Genomic DNA, 18,100 nt, shown 5'->3' with positions numbered 1-18,100 from the left:
GTGTCCAAATACTCTTAGGTGCTAAAGAGAATACAGAAGTAGTAAATGGTGTGGACTCAGCTCTCAAGAAGTTTTTAGACTTATTGGGAGGATTGGAGAGCATCATATCAAATAAGGGACTGAACACAATATTCATTAGCTAATTTAAACGTAAGTACTCAAAATTGATGATGCAGTGATTAATACCATGTAAAATTAAGAAAGACCAGATATTCCTTCAATAGACATTTATTATTCCCGTACTGAGTACTAGTTGTTGAGCATACAAATGTGGAAGATGTGGTGTCTACCATTTAGAAGCTTACGGTCTAGTGGGAATAGCCAATAAGCATATAGAGTGTATTTCCTGTTAAGATATTGTGGAGTATGTATTATGTCAGGATGTTTGGGACTAACCTGTAGGGATCAGAGAAAGTTTCAAAGAGGATAATTAGGAGTTCCCAGTTGGAAAGTTGATATGAGCATTCCAAACACAGTGATAGGTGCAAAGGCATGGAGATGAGAGAGGGCATTTCTTGATTAAGGAGCAACAAGTAGATTGTCATGGTAGAAAGTGGTATGTTAAAGAGCATGGACTTTGGGGTCAGACATGTGTAGTCAGACATGCAAACTTTTATTCTTGAGAGGTCTGAGCCCTGGCAGACCTTGTCTGTGTAATGTAGCAGTAGTGTGGTAATTTTGCTGCTAGTATTAGTAAATAGAGGTGCCCCAGGGTTCTCCCAGTTCCCACCTATGCACCCTGTGACTTCCCTTTTGTCTATTACCTGGCTGCATGAGGAGCCCCAGACAGCCTTCCCTCCAAATTAATGAAGCCATTATTGGGTCCCTTGGCAAAAGCGGTCTCCCCTTAGCTACTATGATTTCTTAAACAGCAGAAGCCTGTAGTGAAGGTGACAGGGAGAAGAAATTTGTAGTGTAACCATGAGAGGTACCACTTCTACCTCAACTCCACTTGCAGGATCAATTTCTCTTTGGTTAGAGCAGCAGAAATTGTCTTTGGCTAACCTAAGCAAAAAAGGGGGATTTATGGATAGATACTGGTAAGTTCATGGAAGTGAAGGAAGGTAGAATAATGAAGCCTTGGGAAGACCAGAGAAAGCAGCTTCTAGGATCACATGGGTCTGTGGGGCTAACTCAGCCTCAGCCAGTTTTCCTCCTTGTGCACAGAGTCTTGTTGGTCAGCCCTGTGCCCACCCCAGAGGTGAGCCCATGTTTGATAGTCATATCAGACCTCAGGAATCAGAGAAGCTGTCCAAAGGAAGAGCGAGGTGGTATTGCCAGAAGGCCAAAACCAAGATATTTCCTACAGAGTTCGTAGGATCTGGCAGTGTGGAGATCTTGATGTGTGAGCTTGTTGTAAACAGTTTTAGGAATAAAAGCCATGTAACAGGGAGTTGAAGAGTGAATGGGAAGTGAGGATGAAAGGACAGTGAGTATAAACTACTTGTTCAAGGAGCCTGATGGTGGGAAGGGAGAAGAGAATAGGAACATCTAGAATCTGTGGCAAGGTCAGAAAAGGAAAAAAAAATTTTTTAATCTTTTAAATAGGAAAAAAATGAATAATATATTTTAATGTAAAAGCACTAATAGGGAAGGAGAAATTAATAATATATGAGAGAAAGGATATATTTTTGTAACAAAATTGCTAAGAAGTGGGAGTGATAGAGTCCAGAACAAAGGTAGAAGGTTTAGTGTTAGCTGGAAATATTAGGGAAGGTTTTATAGAAGAGGACGTATTTGCACTGGGCTTTAAAGAGTTAGCAGGATTTGGATAAGCAGAGCAAAGTGGAAAGGTTGTGTCAGTGGGAAAATAGCATAGATTTAGCAAAAAATAAACTAGCTGATAAGGAGCACAGGGAAACATCTGTCTGAATTGGGGAGGAGGGAAGAGTAGATGATGTGATCAGCTATATAACCCTGCTCCTCTGTGTGTTGTACTAGGTAGAAATGGATGAGTGAGCCCTGCAATAAAGAAGGCAATGTGAGGTAGAGTCATGAAAGGTAGGACCCAAGAGTTTGGATTTGATACAGTAGATGTTGGAAAATGGTACTGTAGATTCTGGAGCAGGACAGGCATGTGATAGGATACAGCGCAGTGGAAAGATGAATGAGACATTGGAGTATAAAACCATTGAAGAATAGGGAAAAGGCTGGGAGCAAGAAAGAACCAGAGCTGTGTAAAATGGGGACTCATCTAAGGTGGTAGTAACAAACATGAGAAGAACATTGTGCAACAAATTGATAGGATTCGGTGAGAAGATCTGAAGGTTACTTTTGAGTTTAAAGCCATGTTAAAATTTTGGTGTCGTTGATAAAATGGAGAAATCGGAAATAGGTCTCTTAAGAGGCAAGGCCATTTGACATGTTGCACACAGACTCTTGTTTATTGGTTTTGAAATGAATTGCTCTGAAGAGAGCTTTGCCTAACCAAAGATTTGGAGTAAGATCAGTGTTGAAATGTAGCTTTATTGTAGAAAACATAACAGCTTTTACACAGAAACAATTTGAAACTTTGCAGGGGAAAAGCAAATAGAAAAAAAGCATTCAGCCTTCGAAGTCAAAGTGAGAGAAAGACGAGGATTCATGTTAGAGAAAGATGATGCATAATTGGAGAGAGGAAGACAGCCTGGGAGAGAGAATTTCAAGAAAAGGCAGAGATCAGCAGCCTCAAATCCTGCAGAGAGGAGAAGACCTTTGACTTGGTGAAAAATAGTCCCTGACCTCTAAGAAAGCAGTTTTGGCTAGCAGGAGCAATCAGAAGGCGTACTGCCACGGGCTTTAGAAGAGACTGGCCAGTGAAGGAACGGTGAGACGTTTCATAGGAAAGGAGGAAAGAAACGGAATGATAGACAGAAAAGGCAGTAAATTCCAGTTTAATATGAGGAAACTCTTTGTATTTTGGAAACAAGAGAGAAATGGTTAAGGAGGGAATATAGTACTAAAGAGGAAAGAATCAAGTATAGAATCTCTCTCCACAGGTGGTGGAATTAGCTTTAGGATGTTCTGGTAGCCTGAAAGGACAGATGTATAGACAGAGGTCTGTTATGATAAATGTAGGATCCAGTTAAGGAACGTGAACCAGATGACCTTCATCTTCCCAGTGAATTAGGGGGGAAATGGAAGAAAGGCAAGTAAAGTGTCTTTAGCTCTTGCTACATACCAGGCACTTTGCTTGATCCATTAAACGTATTATCATGTAAACTCCTAAGAGTTCTTTGAGGGGTTGGTGATAATCTCCCAATTTTAAATGTGAGGATACTAAGACTTCAAGGAATACTTATTTTTAAAAGCAAATAGCTAGTAAATGTCAACTTTGAGATTTGATCCTCAGTCTGATATCAAAGGCTAGTCACGTTCCACTCTACCTTTCATTCATTAATGTCAGGTGAAGAATATGGGGAACTTGAGAGAATCTGTGTTACTGATTACAGTGGCCGTGCCTCACAATCACTTGAGGAACTTTAAAAAGCTCCTGCCTGCACCTTACTGATTACCCACTATATTAGTCAGGCTTCTCCAGAGAAACAATAGGATATATGTCACAAGATGAGTCTGGAGCATCTTACAGTGCCAAAAAGTAAGAAAGTACTAAAGAGTGTTAATAGGAAATTTGAGGAGGACAGTTGGTGGAGAAGACTACTACTTTTACAACTTAAATCCTTCAGAATGATCGGAGTAGTTTAATATAAGGGTGTTTTATTTGTATAACGAAAAAAATCCAGTTAAATAACAAGAATAAGAAAATGGGAGAATAAGGACACATCCTTATTAGTGTTGAGAAGCTGGGAAAGGTGTCATCTAAAGACGAAAAACATTGAGGACTTTAGGAGAAATGAAAAGCATATAGGAGCAGCTTGGTGACAAACCTTATAGCATTGAGAAATCTGCAACCTGATACAGGCTTAAAGCAGAAACACTAGAAAAGTGAGTTTTGCCAACACAATTGTGGAAAACCCCAATTCTCAGAGACTTTGAAAAGTTGCGGTTGGTTGTCTTAGTCCATTTTGGTTGTTATAACAAAATACCATAGACTGGGTGGCTTATAAACAACTGAAATTTATTTCTCACAGTTCTGGAGGCTGGGAGTCCAGATCAGGGTGCCAGCATGGTTGGATTCTGGTAAAGGCCTTCTTCTGAGTTGCAGACCGCCTACTTCTTTCTGCATCCTCACAAGGTGGAAGGGGCAAGCGACTTATCTGGGCCTTGTTTTATAAGGGCACCAATCCCTCATGACCTAATCATCTCCTAAAGGTCCCACCTCTTAATACTGTCACCTTAGGGATTAGGATTTCAGCATATGAATTTGGGGGTGGGGGGTGGGGAAAGAAAATATTCAGATGGTAACAATGGTCAAAAGGTAATTAGTTACTGGATTTTAGAACAACTGTACTAGGCCTAATTAGAATAGCTAATTACAGTGTTTACTCTCGAGCTAAGCTACTAGAACTTATTTATATAAATTGGGTGTGTCTCCATCTTGGGCTTGAGGGCCAGGGAGAGAATCAGGGTTATACCTCAGAGAACTTCTAAGTGCCCCTGTGAAAGTAGGGTTCCTTCCTTCAGAAGTTACCCATCTAGCTGCTCCCCTCCATCTCTGCATGATTCTCTGGATAGCCAGCACTCTCATAATCAGCATACACTTTCATGATGGGGAGAAGAGTGATATTCACGTATATTAAAGCAGTGGTTGTTAGTGGTGGATGCCCATTAAAAGCACCTAGGGAGCTTTTCTTTTCTTTTCTTTTCTTTTTTAAAAGATGATTTCTACAGTGCATCCAGAGTTGAGAACCACTGTGCTGGGGAAACCAACTTTAGCTATCAGTTCGATTAACCAAGACTCACTAAATATTTAAGGAAAATCAAGAGGGTGAAAGAGGGACACCAAGCTGAACAGAGGAATTGATTTTTGAGAAAACAAATTGAATATAATAGATAAAAGATAATATTTGTTACTCAAAAATAATCCTGAAAGATTTTAGGGAATATAATTTCCATAAAATAACAATGGGGTGCTATGAAAAAGAAACAAGAACAAGACAGTTTTTGGAAATTGAAAACATGTTTTCTGAAATAAAAACATTAATAGCAGGCTGAATAGCAGCATGGTTGTAATAGATGACTGAATTAATGAACTAGAAGATCAGACCAAGGAGTTCTTTCAAAATGTGGTACAAAAGAACAAAGAAGAAAACTATGAGCTGTTGGACATGAAATATATATCTAGGAGGAGAACTAATACTCTAGAACTAAAATTCTGCACAATTTCAGTAAGTCTTTGGCAGAGGGGAGATGGTGGGCATTTGGTGGGTAAGAATTAGAGTGTGTTAAAACTTCTGTAGTGGTAGAAGAGGAGACCATAGATACTGTTTTTAATAGGAAGAAAATTTGTTTAAATTTAATATTAGTATATCTTAAGTTATTGATATGTGATTCCTTTTCTGTCAGCTTTATCCTCTCAGCTTTGCTTTTCTTTGTGTGTCAGTTTCATCCTCATACTGGCTTCCCTTTTTTGCAAGATGTCTGCAAGTTCAGTATTTGGAATTACCTGCTTTCTCTTTAAATTGGAGAGAGAAAGGGCACAGCTACCCACATCATCAAAGAAAAGTCCTGAGCTTTGCTTTGATTGGATAGGTCAGAGACCAGTCACTGTTGTCAGAAAAAAAATCATTTGCCAAGACCTGCCAAGGCCTACTACTGAAGCACAAGGGCTGTGCTGGGGAGGGGTACATACCTAAGTGAGAATTGGGGAAGTTCATGGAGTGGAGAGGAGAAAATGTCTAACAAATGTCCGCTACAGTATGTTTCTTAAAATTGTTAAGGATATTTATGAATAGAATAGATATAGAAGGGAAGAAGATATTGAGGAAAATAAACAAAAAGCCAGCCAAGGAAAAGTAAAAACTTAGTGGAGGAGGGAAGAGAAAAAAAGTGAAATATGACCAAATGTAGCAATAGTTACAATAAATGTGACTGTAATACATTCTCATTTTTTTAAAAAAAGCTCTTAAATTATGTAGAAACAAATCTCCAGATTTGTGTTATTTTAGACAAATATAAACAAAATAATGCAGAAAGGTTAAAAATAAAATACACACATACATACTCCAGGCAAATGTTGAATGGAAGAAAATGTATAGTAACTTGTTATCAAAATTTAATTCCAGACAACAAACATTTAATTTAAAATAGTTGATAAAACTTTATACCTAAGGAGCTAAAAATACACACTCTTCTCAAATACTCATATAACACTTAACAAAAATATATCATGTAACAGGGCTACACAGAAAATCTCAAATTCTGAAAATTGAAAATTTTTTATTGCCAGTTGTAATGCAAGGAAATAGTTCTCTCTCTCTCTCTCTCTCTCTCTCTCTCTCACTCTCTCACTCTCTCTCACACACACACACACACTCTTAACAAAAGTGGAACCAAAAAGAAGAAATATAACTTCTTGGAAAGCTTTTTACTTTACCTAAGTTTGAAGAGGATATAAAAGTTGAAATTACAAGGAAGAAAAAGTCAAGGTAATAAAAACAAACAAATCATGGAAAAAAGAAATATAAATGATTTATAACATGTGAAAGGGTATTCAGCCTCATTAGTCCTCAAGGAGATGCAAGTTAAGCAATAATAAGATATTTTGTGTTGCTTTGGACTGAAAAATTTAAAAGATGTTGATTATACCCTTTTTTTGTCAGCATTGTTTTTAATAGCAAACAAAACAAAACAAAACCCAGACGTAAAAAAGGAAGAGGGATAACAACATTGTAAATCAACTATAACCCAATAAAAATTTTAAAAATAAAATAAAACAAATAAAAAAGAAAGAGGGATAAAGAGTATTCATCAGTGGGTAACAGCTAAATAAATGATGGCTCATCCATGTTACACAATGCTATGCAGGTATGAAAAAGAGTAAGTTAAATTGATATGTACTTACTGGAAAGATGTCCATAACGTATTTCTAAGTAAAAATAAAGCATATTTCAGAGTGACATAGAGCATGATTTAATTTTTATAAAAAAAGTTGTGCATGTGATAATGCATATATGTAAATAACTCTGTAGAAAGATCAAGAAAATTGATCTCAAATTTGATTACCAACTGGGAGAGGGTACAATGAATAGGTGGTAATAGGGACTTTGATTTTCCTCCTTGAAAAAAGGGATGTGGTTAGGGGTAATGTTTATTTTTTTGTTTTTCAGTATAGCATTTAAAAAATAATATTTAAGTGAAACTGTATACTATTTAGAAATTAATAACTTGAAAATATTACCTATCAAAATTTATGGGCTGTGGACAAAGATGTACCTTGAGGAAATATTATAGCCTTAAATGCGTTTATTAGAAAGACAAAAATTAATTCATAATGCATACATGTGGCAAAAATTAAAATTGCATTTGAAGATATACACTAGGTCTCCTGTGTACTGTGTCCCCCATTTCCCTTCCTCAAAGACAGTCCTTCCAGAGAAATTCTGTGCATCATTTATTAACATATGTTCTCCTCCCCATCCCAAAGGATAGGTATTCTATACAAGTTTACTTGTAACATTTATTTATTTATCAATATTTATTTATTTATTGACTTATTTGCTAGGGCTGCCATAACAAAATACACAGGCTGGATGGCTTAAACAAGAAAAATTAATTTTCTTAAAGTTCTTGAGGCTCAAAATCCAAGATTAAGGTGTTAGCAGGTTTAGTTTCTTCTGAAGCCTCTCCTTGGCTTGTAGATGGTTGCTTTCTCCTCACGTGGTCCTCCCTATGTCTGTGTGGTCTGCATTCTAATCTCCTTTTCTTATACGGACACCAGTCATCTTGGATTAGGGCCTACCCTAATGACCCCATTTTAACTTAATTACCTCTTTAAAGATCCTATCCTCAAATACAGTCACATTCTGAAGTATTGGGCAGTAGGACTTCAACATGTGAATTTGGGGGAGATACAATACATAACAAATAAATAGGTAAATAAATAAATTTGACTATCAGTACATATAACTACATTGTATGGGTGGAGCTATTAGGTTGAGTGAGAGGCCCGCGTACCGCAAACAAAACAAAACAAAACAAAACCATTTTTTTATACAAACAGTTTACTTGTGTAGCTTAAAAATAAAAATTTAAAACTGCATTCAGCAAATTACTATGCCCTTGGCTTATTTCTTTTTCTTGAAATATAGTTTCACTCAACTGCCCAGTAAAAGCAGGACTTCATTATTTCATATTCTTATATATGTCATAGCATCTCAAGGTTGACATTTATGAAAACTCCATGACTGATTGCACCGAACATGATGGTGGGAGCCAATAGACATTGTTAAAGGACGTAATATTTCTTTAATGGCAGAGAAAATTAGAACTTCTGATAGTAGTTACAGAAAGCAGAAGACAACACAGCACACTCATAAACAGCTCCTCAAGTTCCCACCAAGATGGAAAGCAACTGCTGAAACCACATGCATAGAAGAAGGATTCTTTTGGGTGTGAAAAGCACCCCTGTGCTATTCCCACTATTAATACATATATGCCAGATTTCAAGATTTAATGAGTTGAACCCCGTAGACCAGGTAGGAGGTTATTAACCTAAAATGCTGGAGAAGATAAATGCAAATTGTAGCTCATCTAGCAAAATACAGAGAGCAAAGGTGCCTCAAAGCACTAAATAAGATGATAGCATACGTATATCCAAGATACTAAACATAAATGCTGTAATCACAATTTTGAATGACATGGAGAAATGCCCACCTTAAGTAAAAAACAGAACATAGCATTGCCTATGGCCTAACATTTTAATGACTGTGACCCAGACCAGGAATTAATGCTTAATTGCGTTGTAATTTCCATGGATCATATTCTAGTTCAGTAGTGTAAATCATTTTGATTGGAGAGGACTAAGGATTTATTATAGATCTCATATAAAGAAATGGAACATATTTTAAAATTGCATATCTACGTAGCCACTCTTAAAACATTTTAAGTAACTGTAAAATGCTTAGGAATGCGTTAAACAGCAGCAAGACGAATACCGAGATTGAAAAGATCTTTCTCAACCCATGGACAAATGATGTTTAAGCAATGTGCCATAAAATATTTTCAATTAAGACACTTTAATTCCAGCTTGAAATTTTTATAAGAATTAGGTTTTTCTCTTCATAGTATCTAAAGACACAATTAAAATTAACCTTTACCACTAATTTGCTTCTTGGTGGGAAGAAAATGCAACTTGCCACTGAAAGTTAAACTAAATCTTCTCTTAAGTAAATGCCAGTACTTTTTGGTGGCTTCACATTTTCCCTGTGTTAGGGAAATTGGGGATGACTGGTAACTAAGTAGAATTTTGAAATTATATGCTGAAAGAAAGCAGATGTACAAAGTGATGAAAAAGGTGAATGGGTAGAGTTTCAAATTACCCAAGGAGACTTCTATCAGTTTTTTTTTAATTGAAGATCTTGATTGAGACATAATTCACATACCATGAAGTTTACCATTTAAAGAGTAATTCATTTGTTTTTAGTATGTTTATGGAGTTGTGCAACCATCACCGTTATCTAATTTTAGAACATTTAATTATCCCCCAAAGACCCCCCACCCCACCTTCCTCATTAGCATTCACTCCCCATCCTTCTCAACCCCTGGCAACCACTTTCTTTCTCTGTGGGTTTACCTGTTATGGACATTTCTTATAAATGGAATAAATAAAGGTCACAATATGTGACATTTTGTGTCAGACTTCTTTCATTTAATATAATGTTTATAATATAAAGGATCACCCATGCTGTAGCATGTATCAGTACTTATGTCTTTTTATTGCTGAACAATATTCCACTGTGTGGATATATCACATTTTATTTACTTGTCACTTGAGGACATTTTGCTTGTTCCAACTCTTAAACTATTATGAACATTGCTGCTACAGATATCCATGTACAAGTTTTTGTGTGAACATGTGTTTTCAGTTCTCTTGGGTATATACCTAGGTGGAATTGCTGGATTATATGGCAACTCTGTGTTTAACTATTTGAGGAACTGCCAGACTGTTTTCCAAAGTGACCACACCATTTTACATTCCCACCAGCAATGTATGAGGTAGTAGCACACTTCTGAATGTATACATATATTTTTTCCAGCTTTATTGAGGTATGATTGACAAATAAAAATTATATATATTTAAGGTATATAACATAATGCTTTGATATAAGTGTACGTTGTGAAATGATTACCATAGTCAAGCTAATTAACATATCTGTCACCTCACATAGCTACCGTTTGTGGTGAGAACAATTAAGATTTTCTCTCAGCAAATTTCAAATATACAATACCTTATATTAACTATAGTCACCATGCTGTACATTAGGTCTTCAGAAGTTTCTCAGTGTATAACTGATTGTACACTTTGACCATTTCCTCCACCCCCTGGCCCCTGGTAACAACAATTTTACCCTCTGTTACTATGAGTTCGACTTTTTTAGTTTCCACATATAAGTGAGATCATACAGTGTTTGTTTGTGTCTGGGTTATTTCATTTAGCATAATGTCCTTCAGGCTGATCCATGTTGTTACAAGTGTCAGGATTTCCCTTTTTTTAAGGCCAAATGATATATACATACACATATATATATCACATACAATATACAAAATAATACATTCATATAGTACAGTATTTTCCTTACCCATTCATCTGTCAATGGACACTTAGGTTGTTTCCGTATCTTGGCTACTGTGGATGATGCTGCAATGAATGGAGTACAGATATTTCTTTGAGATAGTGATTTATTTCCTTTGGATATATACCCAGAAGTGTGATGCTGGAACATATGGTAGTTCTATTTTTAATTTTTTGAGGAACCTCCATGCTGTTTTCCATAATGGCTGTACCAGTTTATGTTTCCACCAACAGTGCAAGAGGGTTCCCTTTTCTCCACACCCTCACCAACAGTCTTTCGACTTTTTGATAATAGCCATTCTAACAGGTGTGAAATGAGATCTCTTTGTGGTTTTGATTTGCATTTACCTGATGATTAGATGTTGAGCATCTTTTCACATACCTGTTGGTCATTTGTATGTCTTCTTTGGAAATATATATTCTTCTTTGTGTGTATATATATATATATATATATATTTATATGGACCATTTTAAAAGTCTTTATTGAATTTGTTACAGTAGTGTTTCTGTTTTATGTTTTGATTTTCTGGCCACAAGGCATGTGGGATCTTAGCTCCCCGACCAGAGATCGAGCCTGCACCCCCTGCATTGGAAGACGAAGTCTTAAACCACCGGACTGCCAGGGAAATCCCTGAATATATACTTTTAAAAGAAACTTCAGGGAATTAAGTGGCAGTGACTTCAAAAGAGCCTTTTGAGATGCTGGTAATGTTCTGTATATTGATCAGAGTGGTGGTTACATAGTTGTATTCATGTATAAAAACGCATGAGGAGTTCTCTGGCGGCCTAGTGGTTAGGATCACAGGCTTTCACTGCCGTGGCCTCCAAAAAAGCATGGAGCAGTGAACTTAAGTTAGTGACTTACTGTACGTAAGTTATATTACCAATAAAAAAGAAAAAATATCCTAACTGCATTGTCCTTTTTTCTATTTTACTGTAGACCGGGGGACTTCATTTTACTTCAGACCAGTGGTGCTAGGCTAGTTTCTTGGATTGCTATTCAAGAACCACTGATTTTAAGGTAAAATCTGAACACATTCACTAGGCATAGAAAATTCCTTTACAGTCTGGTCCAGGTTCTCTTTCTGCCCTCCACACCCCCGGCCCTCGGCAGTGAATGTGCGGAGTCCTAACCACTGGACCACCAGGGAATTCCCTAAACTCACTTTTAAAAAGTTTTTATTTTAAAAATAATTATAGACTCAAAGGAAGATACAAACACAGTACAAAGAGTCCATGTGCTCTTCACCCCGCTTCACCCAAAGGTGACATCTTTTATAAATGTAGGACAATACCAAAACCAGGAAGCTGACATTCATTAACCTATCTTTTAGTTCATCTTTCACCTTCTAACTTATTTTTTACATTCCCCGTGTTGTCCAGTACAGTAGCCACTAGCCACAAGTAGCTATTTAAATTACTTAAAAATATAGAAAATGAAAAATTTTATTCCATGGTCTCACTAGCCCCATTTCAAGCACTTAATAGCCACGTGTGACTAGTGGTGACCATATGGAAAGTAGATTTTCCACTGCACAAAGCTTTTTTGGAAAGCCCTGATCTAGACTGTATTCATCTTTATTTCTGCAATTGCTAGGCAGTGTACATACTCAATCCATACTTGAACAGTTGAGTCTAGACCTACCCTCTTTTACACATGAAAAAACTTAGGCCCTGGGTTATGGTAAATAAAATGGAATATAGCTATTGAGTAGCAAATCTGAGACAGAGCTCAGGTTTCCTAAATCCAAGTTCACTGGTCTTTCCAAGTGGACCCTAATGTGTAAGCTCACCCATTTGTATCAGTTTTAGAGGAAGGAGTGTTAAAGTAATGTAATACTTTCTAACTTTGGGGTGTATAAGAATCAACAGGAAGCTTGTTAGAACTGCATATTCCTGGACCTCTCCCTCCCATGATTCTGATACATTAGGTCTGGGGTGGGGTGTAGGAATCTATATTTTAAACATAAGCTTAATCAAGACTGTGTGGTGATAATATAAGGATAGATCAGAATATAGAGCAACAGAATAGAGAGCCTAGAAACAGAACTGCACTGTTACAGATATTTGACTTTTAACAAAGATGCCATTGAAGAAAGGAAATCTTTTCAAGCAATGGTGTTGGAACAACTAAATATCCGTATGAAAAACAAAGAACTTTGACCCCTACCTCATGCCATAAATAATATGGATCATTGACCTAAATATTATAATTAATTAGTAATTAATTTATAATTATAAACTTTCTAGAAGCAACCATAGGAGAATATCTTTGGGATGGGTAAAGGTTTTTTGGCCAGGACACAAAAAGAAATAATCATAAAAGAAAAAATTGAGGGGCTTCCCTGGTGGCGCAGTGGTTGAGAGTCCGCCTGCTGATGCAGGGCACACGGGTTTGTGCCCTGGTCCGGGAGGATCCCACATGCTGTGGAGCGGCTGGGTCCGTGAGCCATGGCCACTGGGCCTGCGTGTCCGGAGCCTGTGCTCCGCAGTGGGAGAGGCCACAGCAGTGAGAGGCCCGCGTACCGCCAAAAAAAAAAAAAAAAAGATAAGAAAAAGTGATGTTATATTTCATCAAGAATTTTGCTCATCAAAAGGCACATTTAAGAAAATACATAGGCAGGGACTTCCCTGGCAGTCTAGTGGTTAAGACTCCTTGCTTCCTGTGCAGGGGGCGCAGGTTCCATCCCTGGGTGGGGAACTAAGGTCCCATGTGCCCTTAGTTAGAGGTGGAGCCAAAAAAATCAATCAAATCAGAGAATCAATGAACTTGAAGAGAGAAAAAAAGAAAATAAGAAAAAGCATAGGCAAGCCACGTAATAGGAGAAAGTGTTTGCAAAATATATTTCAGACAAAGGACAGGTGTCCAGAAGATATATCAGTTAATAACTCAGAATATATAAAGACTTCCTATAAATCAATAATAAAAAGATAAACAGTCCAATTGAAAAACTGGTTAAAGATATGAACACACAAAAGAAGATCTACAAATGGTCTTAATAGGCACATAAAAAGCATTCAAGGGAATTCCGTGGCGGTCCAGTGGTTCGGATACTACGCTTCCACTGCAGGGGGCATGGGCTGGATCCCTGGTTGGGGAACTAAGATGCCGCAAGCTGCGTGATGCAGCAAAAAAAAAAAAAAAAAGCATTCAATATCATTAGTCATGAAGAAGTGCAAATTAAACTATAATGGGATACCGCAATATACTCACCAGCATGGCTAAAATTAACAGGCTGACAAAACCCAGTACTGGCGAGGCTGTGGAGCAACGAGCAATTCTTCTACATTGTGGGCGGTGCAAAATGGTACTACCACTCTGGAGAAAGTGTGACATCTCTTGGGTAAATACCTAGGAGTGGAACTTAAGGGGACGTGATAAACAATTATACTTGTAGGTATTTACCAAGAGAAATGAAAGACTATATCCACAAAGAGACTTACACAACAGTGCCCTTGGGTAGCAGCTTTATTCATAGTAGCCAAAACATGGAAACAATCCAGGTGGCCATGAACAGAAAAATGAATGAACAAATTGGGTTATAAATTCACACACAATTATATATTCATACTCTGGAGTAAAGAGGAACAAACTACAAATGAATTTTAACATGTTGAGTAAAAGTTTGAAACAGTAGCATTCTCAGTTAATACATTATAAAGCTCTGTGGTGAAAAAAATGAGAAGGCTGGTCACCTCTCTGGGAGTAGGGGGAAGGCACTGATTAGGAAGGGTCATGAGAGAACTTTCTCTGATGATAATAATGTTCCGTACCTTGCTAGGGGTTGTGTCACACAGGTGTATGCATTTGTCAGAACTCTCTGAATGTTACACTAAAATCTGTGCATTTGACTAATATGTAAGCTTTACCCTGAGAGGAAAAAAAGTTTTAAAAGATGTAATTTTGATGCAGGTGATCTGAAGGCCACACTTTGAGAACCACTGGGTTTGACTGATTTCAGAAATAATTCTTTCTTACCGTGAAAAACAGTAATCCATAGATTACTAATGTAACGTTTTGACAATTTTCAAAAATTCATGGCACTTTAAATATTTTAAAGGGTATATTTGTATTTAGTTACATAAATATTTTATTAAAAGTGCCATTTCCTTATTAGTAGGTTAATTATAAGTGGACAAGGATTTATGACAATATTATATAGTTCTTCATGCCAGTAAATGTTCTTTTTCAGTGTAAGGAATGCAATTTTAATATCAGGAGGTAATGGACATGGAAATAATTTTGCACTGAATTAGATTAATTGAATTGGTTAAAATGTGCTTTGAGATGGGTATTTATAGTGACATTTGGTAAACTGGATGATTTTGGTTTGCCGTTATATTCCTCTTTCAGTAAACTACTGGCTTTCACCACAGTGAAGTTTATTGAATGTGTTTACTTATGTGATAGGCCTCTAGTGTCATTTACTTTAAGATTCGAGATGTTAAAAAAAATTAAAACTTTTACTTCATGTATCTTAATTGTAACATGAATCTGCAGACTTGCAAAAGGGCTACAGGGGAACAACTGGAACTGTGATATTAATGACCAAATGCTGACTCATGTGGGTATGAGGCAAATCTGACCTTACTGGTTTATAGGTAAAATTATCTGGTCAACTCTCATACCACATCCCAAACAATCTCTCCTACAGTAGAGTATCGGTCAGGTCCCTGAAATTTCACCAAGATACCTGCCTGTGCTTTCAAATTGTCGTGATAAGAACCACCTGGGGGCACTCATTAAATTTCAGATCCCTCCATCAGAGATTTGAATTCCTTCATTAGAGATTGATTCAGTGGGTCTGGGATGGGCTGAGAATCTGTATTTTTAAACTAGTACCTTCAGATGATCAGGAATGTTTAGGAAATATTGCCCTAAAGAGGAGCTAAGTTTGTCCAAAAAAAAAAAAAGAAGGGCTTCCCTGGTGGCGCAGTGGTTGAGAGTCTGCCTGCCGATGCAGGGGACACGGGTACGTGCCCCGGTCCGGGAAGATCCCACATGCTGCGGAGCGGCCGGGCCCGTGAGGCCTGGCCCGCATACCGCAAAAAAAAAAAAAAGAAGAAAAAGAAAAAAATCACCCAGAGACCTTGTTGAAAATACAGATTCCTGGGCCCTACCTAGCACTTCTCATTTGTCTGGGATGAAGCCCCCATATGTCTGCTTTTTTTTTTTTGGCCATGGTGCAAGGCTTGTGGGCTCTTCGTTCCCCGGCCAGGGACTGAACTCAGGCCCTGGCAGTGAAAGTGCTGAGTCCTAACCACTGGATCACCAGGGAATTCCCCTCCCCATATTTGCATTTTTTAAGAGCACAGACAATGTGCAGATCTGAGGGCTGTCTTCCTGGGGCCTTAGTGGTAGGTCCTCGAGTAAGTTTTCAGTCATTCGCACAAGAGAGAATGGGGAAGTAGGAGATTGAAGGAAAGATAATTTTAGAATTGAGGACAGCAGAGGGCAAGGAACACTGAGCATGCATGAGAAAGGGGAGAATCACCTCCTGGAGACTGTCCAGTGGTTGCTGTGCTACCATCTTTGTGCAGGGCGGAGCACTCATAACCCACGGGGAAGTGACTTTTGAAAGCAACCAGGTTCATTAACTTTTGAGAGGTGGGGAGAATTCAGGATCATTGTGTATGCCACAGAAAATCTGCCTGCCTGCTCTAGGTTGCTAGTCCTTGTTTTCCATGCTGCTAATGGAAACCTATAAACATTCACTGATTTTTCTCTTGTGTAGTAAGAAGAAAACATAACTTATAGACCATCTTCTGGCAGAAGATGATAGATTTGGATCAGAAACGGGAGGCGTTGGAAGCCAGGAATCAAAAGTGAAGAAATTCTGCAAGCCCTTGGGTGAGAAAGGTGACAGGGATTGATTTATTTACTCACGTGTCCCGCATTGTCAGTCTGTGGTTATCTAATGTGAACTTGTTTTTTAGGCTGATCTGGACCTTCATAAATGTTAGGGAGAAGGTTGGAATAAGCTGCTGGAAATGGGTCTAGAGCACACATTTCTCCTCAGGCTGCTTCAGTTAGTACTTTTCTGTCAGCACCTTGTCTGCATCTACTTCTTTCTTTCCCAGGACCCTTCCCCCTCCTTTCTAGAGCTAAAGCCTTAACCTGAAATACCTCATTAATATCCATGGCCAGTGTTGATTAAATTCTTACTCCAGCTAGGCACCATGCTGTTGTCCTCTCCCTGCATTATTTCATCATTCCTTTCTTGAAACAGCCCAATAATCTAGATACTGTGATTATGATCCACTTTCGAGATGAAGCATCTGACGTTCCAAGACGTTACATAACTTGCCCAGGACCTCACAGCTAGGAAATGGCAGAACCAGATTTTAAACTCACGCTGACTTCGGTTCTTTACTTGCTGCCTTCTTTTTCTCTCAAAGAGAAAATAGGAAACTGCTCTTGCAGCCTCCTCCAGTGTATCAGAACAGGTATCCCAACTTGACAGACCTCTTTTGAAAAGTTGTCAATCCCTGGGATTTAAAAGCATTAAAATTGTCATTACAAAATTCTGAAAAATCAGAAAAGAGAAAGAAGTCACCTATAATATTCCTGGCCTTATATAACTGTGATTAATATTTTAATGTATTTGCTTTCAGGCTTTTTTGGCATAGGTCTATATTTCCATATTGTACATGTATTCTTTAGTATCATGGTATTTTAAATATAAATAGAATTTTCAAACTCAGATTTTTAACGATTCTCAAGTGGTAATGTTTAAGACTTCTAGCAGTTTGAAATGAAAGAAGCCTGGCAAATGAGTGAATGAATAAATGAATGAATGCTTGCTTCCATGTATGGAATATTATTTATTTGTGTACTTGTCACTTTTATTTTTTCTGCATTCAGAGAGGAGGACCATTGTTTTAAATTTTGTGTCATGAACAAACAGTATCATTAACAAAGAACATACTCTCCCAACAAGTGTGTTTCACCTGTCTTTCCAGGTCTTGCTCATATCTACACCCCCTTTAGGCTTTTCTTGATTTCCAAACCTAAAATGACCTTTCTCTCCTCCAATCTTCTCAAGCACTTTCTGACTATACCTCACATTTGACATTCACCATGTTCTCCACCTGCTGGTTATAATATTTTTTGTCCTATCTTCTTGTACTTATCTACAACACCTAATCCAGTGCTTTTTCATGATGTCACTTTTATTTCTTAGCGTCTTGGTATTCAAACCAAATTGCTATTAATCAGTTTCTCCAAGATACTAGAATGCCTTTAGACTTTCTGACATGTCTTTCCATGCCTTGTAGGTTCCTATCACTGTAACCATGCCAGAAATGACAGAGAATGAGACTCCTACAAAAAAGCAGCACAGGTATGAAGACACAATCCAAAAATAATAATAGTTTGGCAGATAAGAGGCAGAATTAGTCCCCACTTTGCTAAATAGGTAGTCCTTT

At 37.6% G+C, this 18,100-nt stretch overlaps 1 protein-coding gene across 2 annotated transcripts in view; it reads left to right on the top strand.

Moving 5' to 3' along the window:
* USF3 (upstream transcription factor family member 3) overlaps positions 1-18,100 on the top strand; it is a 43,726-nt gene that overhangs the window by 3,358 nt on the left and 22,268 nt on the right. The window contains exons 2-3 of one of the 2 annotated variants that reach the window (XM_030836808.2): positions 16,408-16,523; positions 17,951-18,015. In XM_030836808.2, coding sequence (XP_030692668.1) covers positions 17,969-18,015 — 47 coding nt within the window. In that variant the 5' untranslated portion in view covers positions 16,408-16,523; positions 17,951-17,968. Of the gene's footprint in view, positions 1-16,407; positions 16,533-17,950; positions 18,016-18,100 lie in introns of both variants that reach the window. The other variant, XM_030836809.2, reaches the window with a different exon arrangement.

Source organism: Globicephala melas, chromosome 4 (genome assembly GCF_963455315.2).
Source record: "Globicephala melas chromosome 4, mGloMel1.2, whole genome shotgun sequence".
NCBI lineage: Eukaryota > Metazoa > Chordata > Mammalia > Artiodactyla > Delphinidae > Globicephala > Globicephala melas.
This window is presented reverse-complemented; position numbering and strand designations above follow the sequence as displayed.